Source organism: Dendropsophus ebraccatus, chromosome 7 (assembly GCF_027789765.1).
Source record: "Dendropsophus ebraccatus isolate aDenEbr1 chromosome 7, aDenEbr1.pat, whole genome shotgun sequence".
NCBI classification, from domain to species: Eukaryota; Metazoa; Chordata; class Amphibia; order Anura; family Hylidae; genus Dendropsophus; species Dendropsophus ebraccatus.
The window spans coordinates 116,310,386-116,325,954 of NC_091460.1; the positions used below are offsets into that span (position 1 = coordinate 116,310,386).

General features: G+C 42.1%; 1 protein-coding gene across 2 annotated transcripts in view; it reads right to left on the reverse strand.

Moving 5' to 3' along the window:
- Window positions 1-908: 908 nt before the first annotated feature.
- The window catches only part of PKD2 (polycystin 2, transient receptor potential cation channel), a 29,595-nt gene continuing 14,934 nt past the window's right edge, over window positions 909-15,569 (reverse strand). Inside the window, exons 4-15 of one of the 2 annotated variants that reach the window (XM_069978268.1) lie at window positions 14,856-15,106; window positions 13,443-13,667; window positions 13,114-13,342; window positions 11,192-11,359; window positions 10,775-10,956; window positions 9,649-9,769; window positions 7,449-7,547; window positions 6,274-6,395; window positions 4,880-4,997; window positions 3,022-3,182; window positions 2,470-2,617; window positions 909-1,827 (exon numbers count right to left, since the gene is read on the reverse strand). In XM_069978268.1, coding sequence (XP_069834369.1) covers window positions 1,588-1,827; window positions 2,470-2,617; window positions 3,022-3,182; window positions 4,880-4,997; window positions 6,274-6,395; window positions 7,449-7,547; window positions 9,649-9,769; window positions 10,775-10,956; window positions 11,192-11,359; window positions 13,114-13,342; window positions 13,443-13,667; window positions 14,856-15,106 — 2,064 coding nt within the window. In that variant the 3' untranslated portion in view covers window positions 909-1,587. Of the gene's footprint in view, window positions 1,828-2,469; window positions 2,618-3,021; window positions 3,186-4,879; window positions 4,998-6,273; window positions 6,396-7,448; window positions 7,548-9,648; window positions 9,770-10,774; window positions 10,957-11,191; window positions 11,360-13,113; window positions 13,343-13,442; window positions 13,668-14,855; window positions 15,107-15,569 lie in introns of both variants that reach the window. The other variant, XM_069978267.1, reaches the window with a different exon arrangement.

The following is a 15,569-nucleotide window of genomic DNA, read 5'->3' on the forward strand; positions in this document are numbered from 1 at the left end:
TAAAATTGTTACAAATAATGCTGGGCGTGCTCCATTTGTAGCAGCTTTGATTCCCTTTTTTTCTTTTATAAAATTCCATGTTTTTCACGTTTTTTTAAACATTGGTGTGCAAAGTACTGCATGTGGACTGAGTGTACAACATAAGCTAACTGCTGTTATAAGCTAAATATTTATAGTGTTGTGTAATGATTAACAAGTAAGATCTAATAGATCCTAATTAAAAATAAAAATTATATATATTTGCCCAGGGAAAGATCAGGTTTAAGGACAACTCCGGCCCAAACTTATTTTTTAATATGTTATCACTTAAGGAAAGTTAGGCAAATTCCAAATGTAAATTAATTATGGGAAATGCAAATATAGTGCTATTTCCCTTAATTTAGCAGATCAGAGGGTCTTCAGATTCCCTAAAAAAAAAAAATCACGAATCAGGTGTAACTCCTATGGAGTGTCCAGCAGGGGGCGCACTATATGTAGAACTCCATGGCACTGTATTGTCTATGGAAGTGTATGTACTGTAATGTACACTATCCTTTATTGATGGAATAAGTTTATGGAGTAATTTGGGGAGCAAGGACAGGGGAGGGATGTTGGCGGGGGGGGGGGGGGGTTGGTGATGGGGATCTCTCTGGTACTACTCCCCCATCATCTGCTCATAGTATGAGCAGCTGATGGGAGTAGTAGTAGTGTGTATCTGTCCCACTGCACCGAGCAGGGAGGGAGGAGGTAGTTAGATGCACAGGCACCTCTCTCCCTTCCTGCTCAGTGCCCTCCATTTGGGTAGCAAGTGTCCATGCTCCCCAAATTATTCCATAAATGTATTCCATCAATAAAAGGGTAGTTTACAATATATTACATACACTTCCATAGACAATACAGTGCTATAAGGCTTTTACATATAGTGCACCCCCTGCAAGACACTCCATAGGAATTACACCTGATTCGTGAGGTCACGTTTTTTTAAGGAATCTGAAGCTTCCCTGATCTACTAAATTAAGGGAAATAGCACATTTACCATAATTAATGTACATTGGAATTTGTCTAACTTTCCTTAAGTAATAACATATTAAAAAAATATATGTTTTGGCTGGAGTTGTCCTTTAAATTGCACATGGCTGCTCTACGGCTGATCTGCCTGCACTTTTTGTTCATTTTCTAGCACATAAAGGGAAAAATCTATTGACGACCGCGTATGAATATTTTAGTTATATTCATTGTAGCCTGTGGACAAAAACAGATAGATGCTTTGTTTGCGGTGATCAAAGAATTGCTGTCTCAAGAACCCCATAACTACTGTGTTGTACCACTTTAATAAAGAAATTCCTCAGGTTTGGCTAACGTAAGCTGCAGTTCTCAATTTGTTGGCCTTAAACTGAAGAGGCATAGGCCCAGATTTACCAAAGTGTACAAAATAGACATTGGCATAAAGTGCTCATAGCCACCAATCACAGCTCAGCTTTTAGCTGAGTTGTGATTGGTTGCTATGGGCAGTTTACACCAGTGTATTTAATACACTTAAATAAATCTGGTCCATAGTCTACTGCCCTATACACTTGGTTTTGTAGTACTATTTTGTTATTCAGATCTCTATATCTGGCTATTTGTAACACTGGTGGCCACTCCTCCCCCATCAAGGCCCTCTGTAGACTGCGAGGATGGAGGTCTTGAGCTCCTGGGGCGTGACTGCCCATTGGTTCCACTAGGAGTCCCCAGTCGGTGGCTCATTTGGGAAGTGGTGTCATCAGATTCCCATCTCTCCAATTCTTCTCTTACCAGACGCTCCATTTGTTCTCTATGCATTTCATTATCACGACCAAGCCTTGCATCCTACATGACAAGAGACGCAAGAACATTATTAGTAAAGGCAGACCAAAATATGAAATGACTTTATTGAAGTGCAATACAATTCACATCGGATGCAGGATTAGGGGGGGGGGGGGGGCGGACACTGTAGTAACCCATCTTTTTGAGTGTGATTAGGATTTGTAAGGTTTGTCACCTTGGTTTGTTGGGTATGAGTATGGAGGCAGTGTTAGCTTGTTAGTCATGGATGGCAGGTGGGTGAGTAGCATCTTTGATGGAGTTCAAGTTCCCGGTGAGACAACTTTCCTGACTAAAGACGAGCTTTAGGGTCTTTTTTAGAAGAAGGGCAATGTGCAGGCAAGGACTATATTTATGCCAGCATAAAAGGTGTAAATTCCACCAGCAGACAAACAATTGTTTAATCGTCAGCCTTTTACACAGACCAGTTATTAGGAACGAGTATTCCTATGCCACTTGGCTTATAACTGGCTGTGTGAAGGGGCCTTTACTTTATTGATCCAGAGTTGAATTGGGATATCATGTCTCCGTTCACGGTGTAGCTGTAGTGATCTGTAACAGCAGCTAATCTCCCGTTAGGCACCCTGCGTATTACCAACTAATGAGCTATCCTGTGCCTGAGAAAAATCCCTTTAAATGCATACATACCTCTGTGACCCCATCCAGAAGTCTTGCCAGGACCTCTCTGCGCTTCATTTTAGCTCGCTCCATTGCTTCCAGCTTAACAATTACTGCATCAATTTTGGATACAATGCTTCCAATAGAGTGTTCCATCCGATCAACTCGCCGTACCAAGCTAAAAGATAAGGTTACATGATCTATATTAAAAGTAGTCAGCAAGTGCATCCGAGGCACTGGGGGTATCAATGAGAAATGCAATGAGAAGATGTCCAAAGATCAAAGTAATGGGAGTCATTTAAAGGGGGGCTGTCTGCGAATCTGGAAACCTTCTTAAATCTGCTCTGCATAATCAGCATTGGAGGCATCTGCCAAGTATGATGGGGTCCAGTCTATTGTAGTGAACAGCTGAGGTCCAGGCAGTCTAACACCCACTGATCAGATATATACATCACCTATCCACTGGATCTTTATCCTTAGCATACCTTTTAAACATATTAAACCTTTATTAAAATATTATTCATAAAAAATAGGGAACAAAGAAAGAAAACCACCAAGCCAATAGTTAACACATGCACTCACACTTGAAATTCTTCATAGGAGACCCCACTAGAGCTGCTCCCTCTTCTGCGGGAGCTGTGCCCACTATCCTCATCGTCGTCCTCTTCTGAGTCATCAAGACTGCGCGGGAAGCTACGACTGCTCATGGGACGTGGCAGAGAGCCCCGCTCCAGCTCCAGGTCCTCCTTGTAGGAAACAAACATGCAGCTACTGATTGCTGATCATACAAAGAAAACTATATTTAGCAGCAATAAATAAATGCTTATAATTAAAGGGAACATACAGACTATCTGCGGGCTGTGGAGTAGGAGTTGTGAAGTCAGATTTGGAACTAGTTTTGGCTAAATGTACCGACTCCAACTCCAGCTTTAAAAAAAAAAATCTTAGAACAATTTAAAATTGAGTTTTGATATGAATTTTAGTTTTGCTCATCAATATATATTATGCGCAACATTCTAATAGGACACTGGCCCTATTAGGTGGTCGAGGAAAAGTTGTCGGTCACTATTTGGCAATTTGTTTCTGAGCTGGAAGACTCCATTGTGTGTGGGGGGAGATCTGTGCTGTTCTCTTCCTGGATGCAGTGTAATATGGAGATATCCTGAGGAATATAGGAGGAGGAGGAGGAGGAGGAGGAGAAGACATAAGTAGTGCAGCAGAAACCTCTGTCCTCAATGTGGTGTTTTTCTTCAGTGTTCTATGGCTGCAGCAGGCCGTGTGTGTATGCATGCTATGGCTGCAGCAGGCCGTGTGTGTATGCATGCTATGGCTGCAGCAGGCCGTGTGTGTATGCATGCTATGGCTGCAGCAGGCCGTGTGTGTATGCATGCTATGGCTGCAGCAGGCCGTGTGTGTATGCATGCTATGGCTGCAGCAGGCCGTGTGTGTATGCATGCTATGGCTGCAGCAGGCCGTGTGTGTATGCATGCTATGGCTGCAGCAGGCCGTGTGTGTATGCATGCTATGGCTGCAGCAGGCCGTGTGTGTATGCATGCTATGGCTGCAGCAGGCCGTGTGTGTATGCATGCTATGGCTGCAGCAGGCCGTGTGTGTATGCATGCTATGGCTGCAGCAGGCCGTGTGTGTATGCATGCTATGGCTGCAGCAGGCCGTGTGTGTATGCATGCTATGGCTGCAGCAGGCCGTGTGTGTGTATGCATGCTATGGCTGCAGCAGGCCGTGTGTGTGTATGCATGCTATGGCTGCAGCAGGCCGTGTGTGTGTATGCATGCTATGGCTGCAGCAGGCCGTGTGTGTATGCATGCTATGGCTGCAGCAGGCCGTGTGTGTATGCATGCTATGGCTGCAGCAGGCCGTGTGTGTATGCATGCTATGGCTGCAGCAGGCCGTGTGTGTATGCATGCTATGGCTGCAGCAGGCCGTGTGTGTATGCGCTATGGCTGCAGCAGGCCGTGTGTGTATGCGCTATGGCTGCAGCAGGCCGTGTGTGTATGCGCTATGGCTGCAGCAGGCTGTGTGTGTATGCTATGGCTGCAGCAGGCTGTGTGTGTATGCTATGGCTGCAGCAGGCTGTGTGTGTATGCACACACACGCACACACGCAGTAAATTTCACCACACTTTTTTTCTGATTTCGCAGTGTACTTTATGCAAAAATTCAGCCTGTCATTGTAAAGTACAATTAGTGTCGCAAAAAATAAGGGCTCATGTGGGTCTCTACGTGAAAAAAAAAAGAACAAGGAGGAAAAAAGGAAAGTGCAAAAATGCGATAAGACACTTGCTATTATGTTATCTGAGTTGCTCCACTCACAAGAGGCATGACTCAATACTAAACTCCACATTCATGGATTACATCATATTCTTCTAATACACAATAACTTAAAAACAAGAATTTGAAAACAAACCACAGCTCACGCTCACCCTCTCTTTCTCCAAATCATCCCGCATCTGCTGATGTTCATGTTCTGTAAGTTCCTGGTCCCCATCTTGGTCATATTTAGCAAAAATGGCCTCAATTTCGGCATCAGTATGGCCTTTCCTGAGATAGAAATATAGATGGTTTATAAAAGAAATACTGACACTGAAATGGACATGACTATCCCGCAAAAATCTATGAGTTTTAGCACCTACCATTATAACTTTCTCAAAAAACAACTGCATGAATGGTTTTGGTTGTTTTCTGAATATATTAAGGCTATAGTGCTTTGTTCCTTTAAAGGGGTTCACCCCATAATACGTTATATCACCTACACACAGGATATGTATGAAGTGTTTGACCCGCAGAGTTCTGCCTCTGCATCCCTCCCCCATGACCACAATGATGGAGACCTGAGTGCCCCCGCTTGACTGGACCAGCACCCTACTGCCCATTCATTCAAAGTATGATTGCAGACAATAGCCAGGCATTGTCCTCAGCTATAGACAGCAGTCCTTAGGACTTCAAATGAATGGGAAACAGGGTGAACACTCAACTGCAGCTCTCTTCCAACAGGGGTACTGGGACCCCCAGAAAGAAGTAGTTATTACCTATTCTATGGAAAATTATTGCCATTTTGGAAAAACCCTTTAACCCTTTGGGGACACAGCCAGTTTTCATTTTTGCTCTTTCGTTTTATCCTCCTTGTGTATATAAGGCCATAGTGATCCGCCCACTAGACCACCAGAGAAGGCAGACATCAAGTACTTAGATGCAGCTGTCAACTTTGACAGCTGCATCTAAATACTTAATTAGCAGGCATGGTGATCGGACCGTGCCCGCTAATAGCCGCGGTCCCGGGCTGCATATAGCACCCGGGATCACGGCAGTTCAGAGTGGGGTCGCCGCGTGACCCCCCCCCTTCGAACTCCCCTAGTGGAATCAGTAATGTCCTGGTGCAGCTAGGGCTTATTACAAAGCATATTTCCTTTGTTCCCTGAAATACTTTTAAAAACATTGGTGGTTTCCACCACTAGAGACCAATTTCAATGTGGACCCTATTGGGTTCAACAGGTGCTGAATACAGCATTCTTTCGCCCCCCCCCCCCCCCCCCCACAGTGGCAAGATGGGTACCTGTATAAAAGAACTGAAGGATGCTGCACTGTACTGAAAATGAGAGCTCTATGGGTATATTTTACTCATCTTGTACACTATACACTGTAGGGGCCTATTCTTGTGTGGAGCTATAGGTTGCCTAAATAGCTAAATTGGACACTACAGGACAAGTGTAACAATAAGTGAAGAGTCAGGAAGACTCTGGTCTTTTAAATATCACGAGCATTCATCACTGGATGAGAAGGTATAAAAAGGCATGGATTCAAGAGCCTATGATCTTACCCTTTTAAATCCTGTCGTAGTTCGTCAAAATTTAGCTTTCCCCCTCCTTGCCGGAGGCTCTCAGATATATCATCCACTGCGGTTTTCTTGAGCTTCAGTTTTACCATTGCTTTACTACAACCCTAGAAATAAATAAAAAATAACAATAATGATAATAAATGATTATATAAATAAATATAATTTATTAAAAAGATTAAAATTAGTGCAAATTAAGGTCACCACATTTATAAGGGTTTGTGAAAAAAATCTATATAGTGTACCTATAGTTGTGTCTTTTGGTAGAGCATGTACATATACTTAACCACTAGGTGGAGCTGTAATAAAAGAACTCGTCCTTGGAGCTCCATCTTCCTGGGTGTAAATGGTGAAGTCCTGATGGACCAACTACAAGACACTGGTAATTTACTGACTGCCAACCTTTATTAAAAATCATTGCCTTCTTATCACCACTGTATAAAACAAATGTAGTTTTTTAACACAGTTTTTCCTACTTCACCATAAATTATACGGCAAAACATTTTTGCCATTCATTCTGCTGTAACATTAACATGTTATCTGTGTTTCTCAGAATTGTACAATTACAGTAATACCTAATTGTTACAATTTCCTTCATGGTTTATCTACTTATTTCTATTAGGTTTATGCCATTGACTGTGTGGTTTTAATCACATTGTATTTTAAGAGTCCGGACATTTCCGCATAAAGCGATACCAAACGTTTACGTCTTTTGTCTTTTAGACAAATGGGCGCACTTTTGTAGTCCCCCTAGGGCAGAGTTTCTCAACCTAGGGTACATGAACCACAGGGGGATATGCAACACAGGTTTATGGGGTACGTACAATGCATTCAATTAAAGTTATTTTCCTTTTTTTTGTCGGGACATTACTGAATGCAAAGTTTAGCAAAGTACCGATCAATGCGCCCAGCAGGAAGGACGAAGATCCAGTGACCATCCTACGGAGAAGCACTGACTGGTCCTCAGCCGCTCTAAGGTTTTGCTGGGTATAGACTGGGCTTTAGTCCAGAGCTCCCTCCATACCTCTTCCTAACGGCCCCATGATGAAAATAAACGTCATGGGTTGTTAAGAAGTTGATGTTAGAACTCACTCACGTTTGGAGCTCCCCTGTATTATCGGGCATTTCCTATAAACTATAGTGACCGTAATACTTCTTACCTTTTTAATAAGATCGGCCAATTCCATTTCACTCTTTTGCTGAGCCATATCAGTTTTGACTTCGGAGTAGGTGTCACTGATGATGGCTAAAAACATGTTCTGTTAAAAAAAATTGGATTAACAAAAAGCAGGTTAGAGTCTTCCAAGCTGCTGATAGTTTCCCTTTAGGAATCTGAAATTGCGGATTATATTGCAGATCCACAGAGTTTCCTAAGCAAAGTCAATGCGGAAAATCTGCAATAATTGTGTGTTTACAGTGTTCAAATATACAGAGGCCGTTCTGAAATCCTCACAATTCACACAATCAATCACAATTCCCGCACAGACGTTGTCTGGATGTTTTTTTTTGTAATTCTTTTAAAAGTTTCTGCAGACTTTTATAAATGAGAACAAAATCTAAAGGCCTATTTACACAGGCCGATTAGGGTTAGGCTGGGTTCACACTGCTGTCCTTCCGTTTAATTTGTGTGCATCTGCTTAGATGAATTTTTCTATTGACCAAACAATTATTTATGTATTAATTTGTGTACACAAAAAAAAAAAAAATAGGATGTGTTATAGGAACCTTTTTTTTTTTAAATAATGGAAGAACAGATCAAAACAGGTGTACACCAACACATACTTTTTTTAACCCGTTTTTTTTTTTTGTTAAATGGACAGCAAAAAAGCAGTGTGAACCCAGCCCTAATGAGCAGTCCTAGGACCTCTGCTGTGTGGCAACAAACATCAATGTAGAAGGTGAAACACAAAAACAAACTTTTATGGTGCGTTCACACCTACAGGATCTGCAGCTGATTTTCTGCAGCAGATTTCATTTAAATAACTGAACACAGCATCAAATCTGCTGCAGATCCTGTAGGTGTGAACGCACCCTTAAAGGAGAAGTCCGGCGAAAATTATTGTTTTATATGTTATTACTGATGGAAAGTTATACAATTTTCTAATGTACATTAATTATGGGAAATGCTCCTATACTGCTATTTCCCTTAATTTAGTGTACCAGGAAGTGTTAGAATTCTCTCAGAAGCAGTGACGTCACGACGAAATGTGTAATTCCTATGGAGTGTCCAGCAGGGGGCGCACTATATATAGAAGTCAATGAGTACCATTGACTTCTATATATAGTGCGCCCCTGCTGGACACTCCATTGGAATTACAATGGATGTGTATGTAATGTAATATACAGTGTTTTTGATTGAATACATTTATGAATACATTTATGTACCGAACGCCCGCGGCTGCGGACTACTCTCAACTACTACTCTCCCCACCTGCTCATAGCATGTGCAGGTGATGGGAGAGTAGTAGCCGGGTTATATGGCTGAGATCGCCGCCGCGATGCCGCGCAGGGGGAGCCGCTCATCACTGCAGCTATAATCCCCCTCCGCTCCCCCCTCCTGCTGCTTCCTTACTCTATGTGATGGCTGACTTCCTGGCCGGCCGCCGCTCTCCGTTCACACGTGCCGGCGGCCGGGCAGGAAGTCAGCTATCACATAGAGTAAGGAAGCAGCAGGAGGGGGGAGCGGAGGGGGATGATAGCTGCAGTGATGAGCGGCTCCCCCTGCGCGGCATCGCGGCGGCGATCTCAGCCATATAACCCGGCTACTACTCTCCCATCACCTGCACATGCTATGAACAGGTGGGGAGAGTAGTAGTTGAGAGTAGTCCACAGCGGCGGCAGTGGCGGGCGTTCGGTAGCGGCGGGCTTACTGTGATGTACTGATTGCTTACATTTATGGAATACTTTGGGGAGCAAGTGTCCTTGCTCCCCAAAGTATTTCATAAATGTATTCAATCAAAAACACTGTATATTACATTACATACACATCCATTGTAATTCCAATGGAGTGTCCAGCAGGGGCGCACTATATATAGAAGTCAATGGTACTCATTGACTTCTATATATAGTGCGCCCCCTGCTGGACACTCCATGCTTCTGAGAGAATTCTAACACTTCCTGGTACACTAAATTAAGGGAAATAGCAGTATAGGAGCATTTCCCATAATTAATGTACATTAGAAAATTGTATAACTTTCCATCAGTAATAACATATAAAAAAAATAATTTTCGCCGGACTTCTCCTTTAAGTAGTTTTTAAACCAATAACAGCACTAAACGGTCCAAGCACTAAACGTGAACTGACAGATGTAGTTTACAAAATAACAAAACAAACACAAAAATACAACATAAACCACATACCAAAAGGATGAAGAACATAAAGAACACAAAAGATGTAAAATATATGGGCCCCAATATCCGATTTGCTTCCTCTATCTCTGTGAAGTTGAAATCTCCCAAAATAATACGAAACTGGGTAAAACTAAAAATGAAAAAAAGTCAATTAGCTGACATCTCCTGATAACGTAGAGCTCGGTAATGTGACTATGGTTGGCATATGTACGAGGGTAATAAAATGGTATGACATTTACCAGAAACCCATAGGACTCAATTTAGAGGGGTTATAAAAGGTACACAATGGTAATTTATATGCCCACCAATTAAAACGGAAAACCTCATAGACTGGAATCAAGATGCCAGTGTGAATAAGGCCTCAGCCAGGATGGTGGGTGCCCCTGGGGTGCTAATGTGGAAGCAATCATGAGAACAGCAATTACCATACAATGAAAATGTTTGACATGACTTTTTTTAGGCTTGCAAAAACACCTGAAGCAGAGCTGTCATACTACACAGAACCTGAGAACAGGTGTGGTGCTGCTCCTGTCACTGCACAACATAGTCTAGCAAGGGTGCAGTCAGGAAACAAGCCTGTGACAGGCTACACATTAAAGGGGATGTGCGGTGAAACTTGAAATTTATCATAATGCCAGGGCTATGGAGAACATACAGAGATACATACCTGTCCCACCTCCCCACAACTGCTGGTTCCCAGGTAGCCTTGTGTCTGCCCCTGTCCTCTTCTTCAAAACCTCAGCTAATGTGCAGTAGGGACAGAAAATAAGCACTCAGCATAGACAGAACAGACCTCTATGCTGAGTGGTTATTTACTTTCCACATGGCAAGTTGGCAGAAGTTTTTAAGAAAATTACCGCTTTTAGTATTATTTTGTCCGCTCAGATCCAGCAAAATAAAATGTTCCCTGTAGCCCCGTCCAACCCCTTTAACCCAGTCTGCAGTGAGTCACTGGTGTTCACAACGCAGACGACTGATTTGGATATCATGTGCAAGGGCCTTATCTCAGGAGGTCAGGGGAGGGGTCAATAGGAAACCAAGACAGACATCTTTGGAAGCCAGACATGTCAAAACTAAAACTGGGCCACCAATAAGTATAACTTACATCTGATGACCATTGCTCTTAACTACTTACATGCAGTCTTGGAAGCTACTGAAGTCATCAACTTGAGTACCAAAGACAAGGTAGGCAAACTGGGCGTATGCAAGAAATATGATAAAAAACATGATGGAGAAACCTAGGATATCCTTGGCACAGCGGGACATAGTGGTGGACAATTGGGTCATAGTTCTGTTGAAGTTCACAAATTTAAAGAGCTTTAAGAAAGAAAAGATGAAATTTTTGAGTATAAAAAAAAATGGAAATACAGTATTATATCTGCAATCAGTCTAAAAAAAAAAATTATATCACACATATATAATATATATATATATATATATATATATATATATATATATATATATATATATATATATATATATATATATATATATATATATATATATACACACACACACATACATATACACACACACACACACAAACTATTACCTTAACCCAAGCAAAGAACACAGTGACTGCAACCACATTATTAAACTGGTTCTGCCAGTATGCCAGCGATTCAAAGTTGTGGAATACATTCATGTCCACTAGGAGTTTGCTCAGAGGTGCCTCCATTGACATCCTGTACAGGTTGATGCTCATCGCCACCAATGAGAGCTACACAAAGTAAAATACAGGGATAAACAATGATTGAATGGGTTTTAAATGTACAAAAAAGTCACACTCAAAATTGGAGGGGTTTTCCAGGATTATCAATATAAAGCTGCTGTCCTCATAAAACAGCACCACTCTTGTCCTCAGTTCAAGTACAGTATTGCAGCCCAGTGCCATTGAAGTATTTACAGAGGGCTTACCAGTCTGTGTCCTACAGCAGACGAGGGAAGAAGGGCTCCTGCTGCAGCCAGCTGTATTACAGCAAGACAAAGCAAGGCCACATGCCCCCATGCAGAGGAATCGTCCCTCAATTTCTTCACCAATAGAAGTAAAACATTGCCAGGATTATCTCACACGTCTCATGGCTATTGATGAACAAATGGAAAAGGGGGGGGGGGGGGGGCGGGAGATTGGGTGTTACTGGCCACATGTAGTGACTGCAAATGGGACAATGCGACCCAAGGGGAAAGAGGGAGAACCTGATGAGACCCTGTGCCACATAGCTTTATAAATGAAGAATTGTCAACCGCACAGAACAGGATTCATAATGCAGAGAAGTCCGGCGAATTTTTTTTTATTAAAGTACAGTATTGCCCCCCAAAAGTTATACAAATCATCAATATACACTTATTATGGGAAATGCTTATAAGGGGCTTTTTCCCTGCACTTACTACTGCATCAAGGCTTCACTTCCTGGATAACATGGTGATGTCACTTCCTGGATAACATGGTGATGTCACAACCCGACTCCCAAAGCTGTGCAGGCTGTGGCTGCTGGAGAGGATGATGGCAGGGGGACACTGAGGGACACTGAGCATCCCTCTGCCATCATCCTCTCCAGCAGCCACAGCCCGCACAGCTCTGGGAGTCGGGTCGTGACATCACCATTTTATCCAGGAAGTGAAGCCTTGATGCAGTAGTAAGTGCAGGGAAATAAACATTTTATAAGCATTTCCTGTAATAAGTGTATATTGGTAATCTGTATAACTTTTGGGGGCAATACAATACTTTAATAACAATCATTGCCGGACTTTTCCTTTAATACTTCCATGCTATATGGATCGGTACATCAAATACACAGACAACTGGAGACATTTTCAGATTAGTATACCACACAGGGGATGTTTCGGTCATGTAAGACCTTATTCAACACTGTGTACATGTGAATGGAGCAATAGATATAGAGGGTAAGATGCCGATCATAGCAGGACAGAGAGGATGTTCTGTAGCATGTGCCTTGTGTGGTATACTACTCTGGAAACTTCTTCAAATGTCTGTATATTTGATGCACCGATCCATATAGCACGGAAGTAATGAATCTGTGAATAAATCACATGGCCTAAAGAACATTACAAATCATGTTGTGTGCAGTTGATAATTCTTCATATAGTGCTTACTCCATCAACTAGCACCACCTTAGGCTGGGTTCAAACTACATTTTTGCAATCCGTTGTTTGCAAAAAACAGATGAAAAACTGATGAAAAAAAACGGATGCAATTGTGTGCATCAGTTTTTCCACTGACTCAAAACTGATCCATTTTTTTTTTTTTTTTTTTTTAACGGATACAAAAATGAGGTCGACCACGTTTTTGTGTCCGCAAAAAAAAGATCTTTTTTTATAATGGAAGTCAATGGAAAAATGGATCAAAAACTGATGCACACGCACATTTTTTCTATGCGTTGTTTTGCAAAAAACGGATTGCAAAAACGTAGTGTGAACCCAGCCTTACAGAGCCGCAGCAGGTACAATACATACCGCAATGATGACAATATCCAGACAATTCCAGAGACTTTGGAAATAGTGCAGACGGTGGTTACGAATCTCCAGGAATTCCTCCACTATGTAATACAGGATGAAGAGACAGAACGCTATTTCGCAGGCGGCCAAGAAATAGTCGAATGCAGAAACATAGTGAATCAGCTTCACCGTCTGAAACTGCCAGGAGGTAACTAGGCCTCCAGTTGCTGGGAACTCTACCAACAATCTACAAAGAAGCATAAGCTCAGCATCGGATGAGGTTTATAGGTAAGGTTTAGAAATGTAAGTCATGACACTAGTGTGAACAGCACCTTGGGTTTACATACCTGACAATGCAGAAGAGATTAATATTTGCATTGTAAACTGTGAAGTCAATAAAAACTGCTCGGGTGCCTCGGTCCAGCCACAGGTTATTCTTCAGGCTTCCAATCTGAGCAGATGCCTCTTCTCTGTTCCTTGACAAATCTAAGTAATACCCGGCCCCACTATATGTGGATATGAGGCCCCACTGACTACTGCCATTTAAGTCCTTCTCTTTGGTGTATGTCCACCTGCACAGAAAATGTATTGGAGAGAGTAGTTGTAACATTACGACTGAACCCAGAACCAATTCATTTACTCAGCACAGTAAAACAATATTCACAAACATTCACATATTTGTTATAAGAAAGCAATAGTCAATTAGCTTTTTATCAGTTCAAGCACTGAAACTACATGACTATTTATAATTTGTATTCCATTTGAAGCTAAATAACGTTATTATAGTCTCAAAAGGGGAGCTCTGGCCAAAATATTTTTATTTAAAATCAACTGGTGTCAGAAAGTTATATAGATTTGTAAATTACTTTAATTTAAAAATCTCAAGTCTTCCAGTACTTTTCAGCTGCTATATGTCCTGAAGGAAGTTGTGTATTCTTTTCAGTCTGACACAGTGCTCTCTGCAGCCACCCTTTGTCCATGTCAGGAACAGTCCAGAGTCGGAGAGGTTTTCTATAGGGATTTGATACTGCTCTGCACAGTTCCTGACATGGACAGAGGTGGCAGCAAAGAGCACTGTGTCAGACTGGAAAGAATACATCACTTCCGCCATGGATTTGGCATTGAAGGGGGGGTCTTGGGGGGGGGGGAAGTGATTAATCAGCGCTGCATAGCACCCTCGCATCCCGGGAACCAACCAAGCAAAACAGTCAGGGGCGGCGGGTGCTGTCCAGAGCTGTGTGGGGTCCGGGGGTATTGCTACCGGCGCTCCCTGTCAGCAGTGCAGTTGCCTGGTGATAGAAAGGGCCCAGTCTCTCCTTCCTTTCCCAGCAGCATCTTCAAGCCCTGTCCCACACACAGAACGCTGCTGGGGCAAGGAAGGAGAGAGCAGCCGCGGTAATTGGTGCCCGGATAAGTGATAGCAGTGTCCCGGCACCAAAAGAAAAACTTTTATTTTTTCCCCACCGCCCGCATACCCCCTCAACCTGTGGCACGTACCCCCTGGGGTACGCATACCGCAGGTTGAAAAACACTGCTCTAGGCCACGCCAATTTGACACAGGGCTGCCTGTTTTTTTGGACAATAACTGCATCACCTGCCGAACGGACCCCAGGGCAGATCCTGGATTAAAAGCAGCTATCCGAAGGTACAAGCGGTTTGGGGAGGACAGATTGTATAGTCTTAGTGTCACTCAAACAAATCTACCACACTACAAGGTCATAGCTGTATAGGAAATGTAAGGACCAGTAAGTGGTACATACGCAGTCCCATTGCGTAGTCCAAAGGGGGCAGTATCTTCATTTCCAACTGAATACATATCATAACACTCTGTAATTTCATCCTTCAGGTCTTCAGGAACCGAACAGGAGCCATTCTTCACTTTAAGCTGGCGAAGTCGAGGGACCCCAAGCAGCAGATTCTCATAATAGATAAAGCTTTGATTTTTTGCTAACGTCCTGTTGTTGTACCACATGTCCCAGTACAGACCATCTAAGAGAGGCCCCTCAGAAAACTGCAACATAAATGGAAATAAAATTAGGATGAAATTTCTTGTGTTTGTAATTGCAATTATTATTGGTTTACGGCGGTGGCTTAAAGTGTTCCGGTCATTAGAAAAATGTTTAACACGTCATAGAAATATATGTCAAAAACTTGTGACATGTCTCTGTGACATTTCAAAAGGTTTTTTCTAATGATAGGTACACCTTAACAATCTTTGTGTCCTGCTGAAGGACAAGAGAAAGAATCAGAAAAAAAAAAAAAAATAATAATAATAATAATAATAATAATAATAATAATAATAATAATAATAATAAAATAATAATAATAATAATAATAATATATATTTTTTTATTTACTTTTTTTTTTACACTACCTAGCTTCTTCTTGAGGAGTAGAGGTCAGTTCTATAGCTGATTAATAACGCGGCCAATCTGATGTGTTAATGCCACCCTAATTTCTGCATAGTAATCATA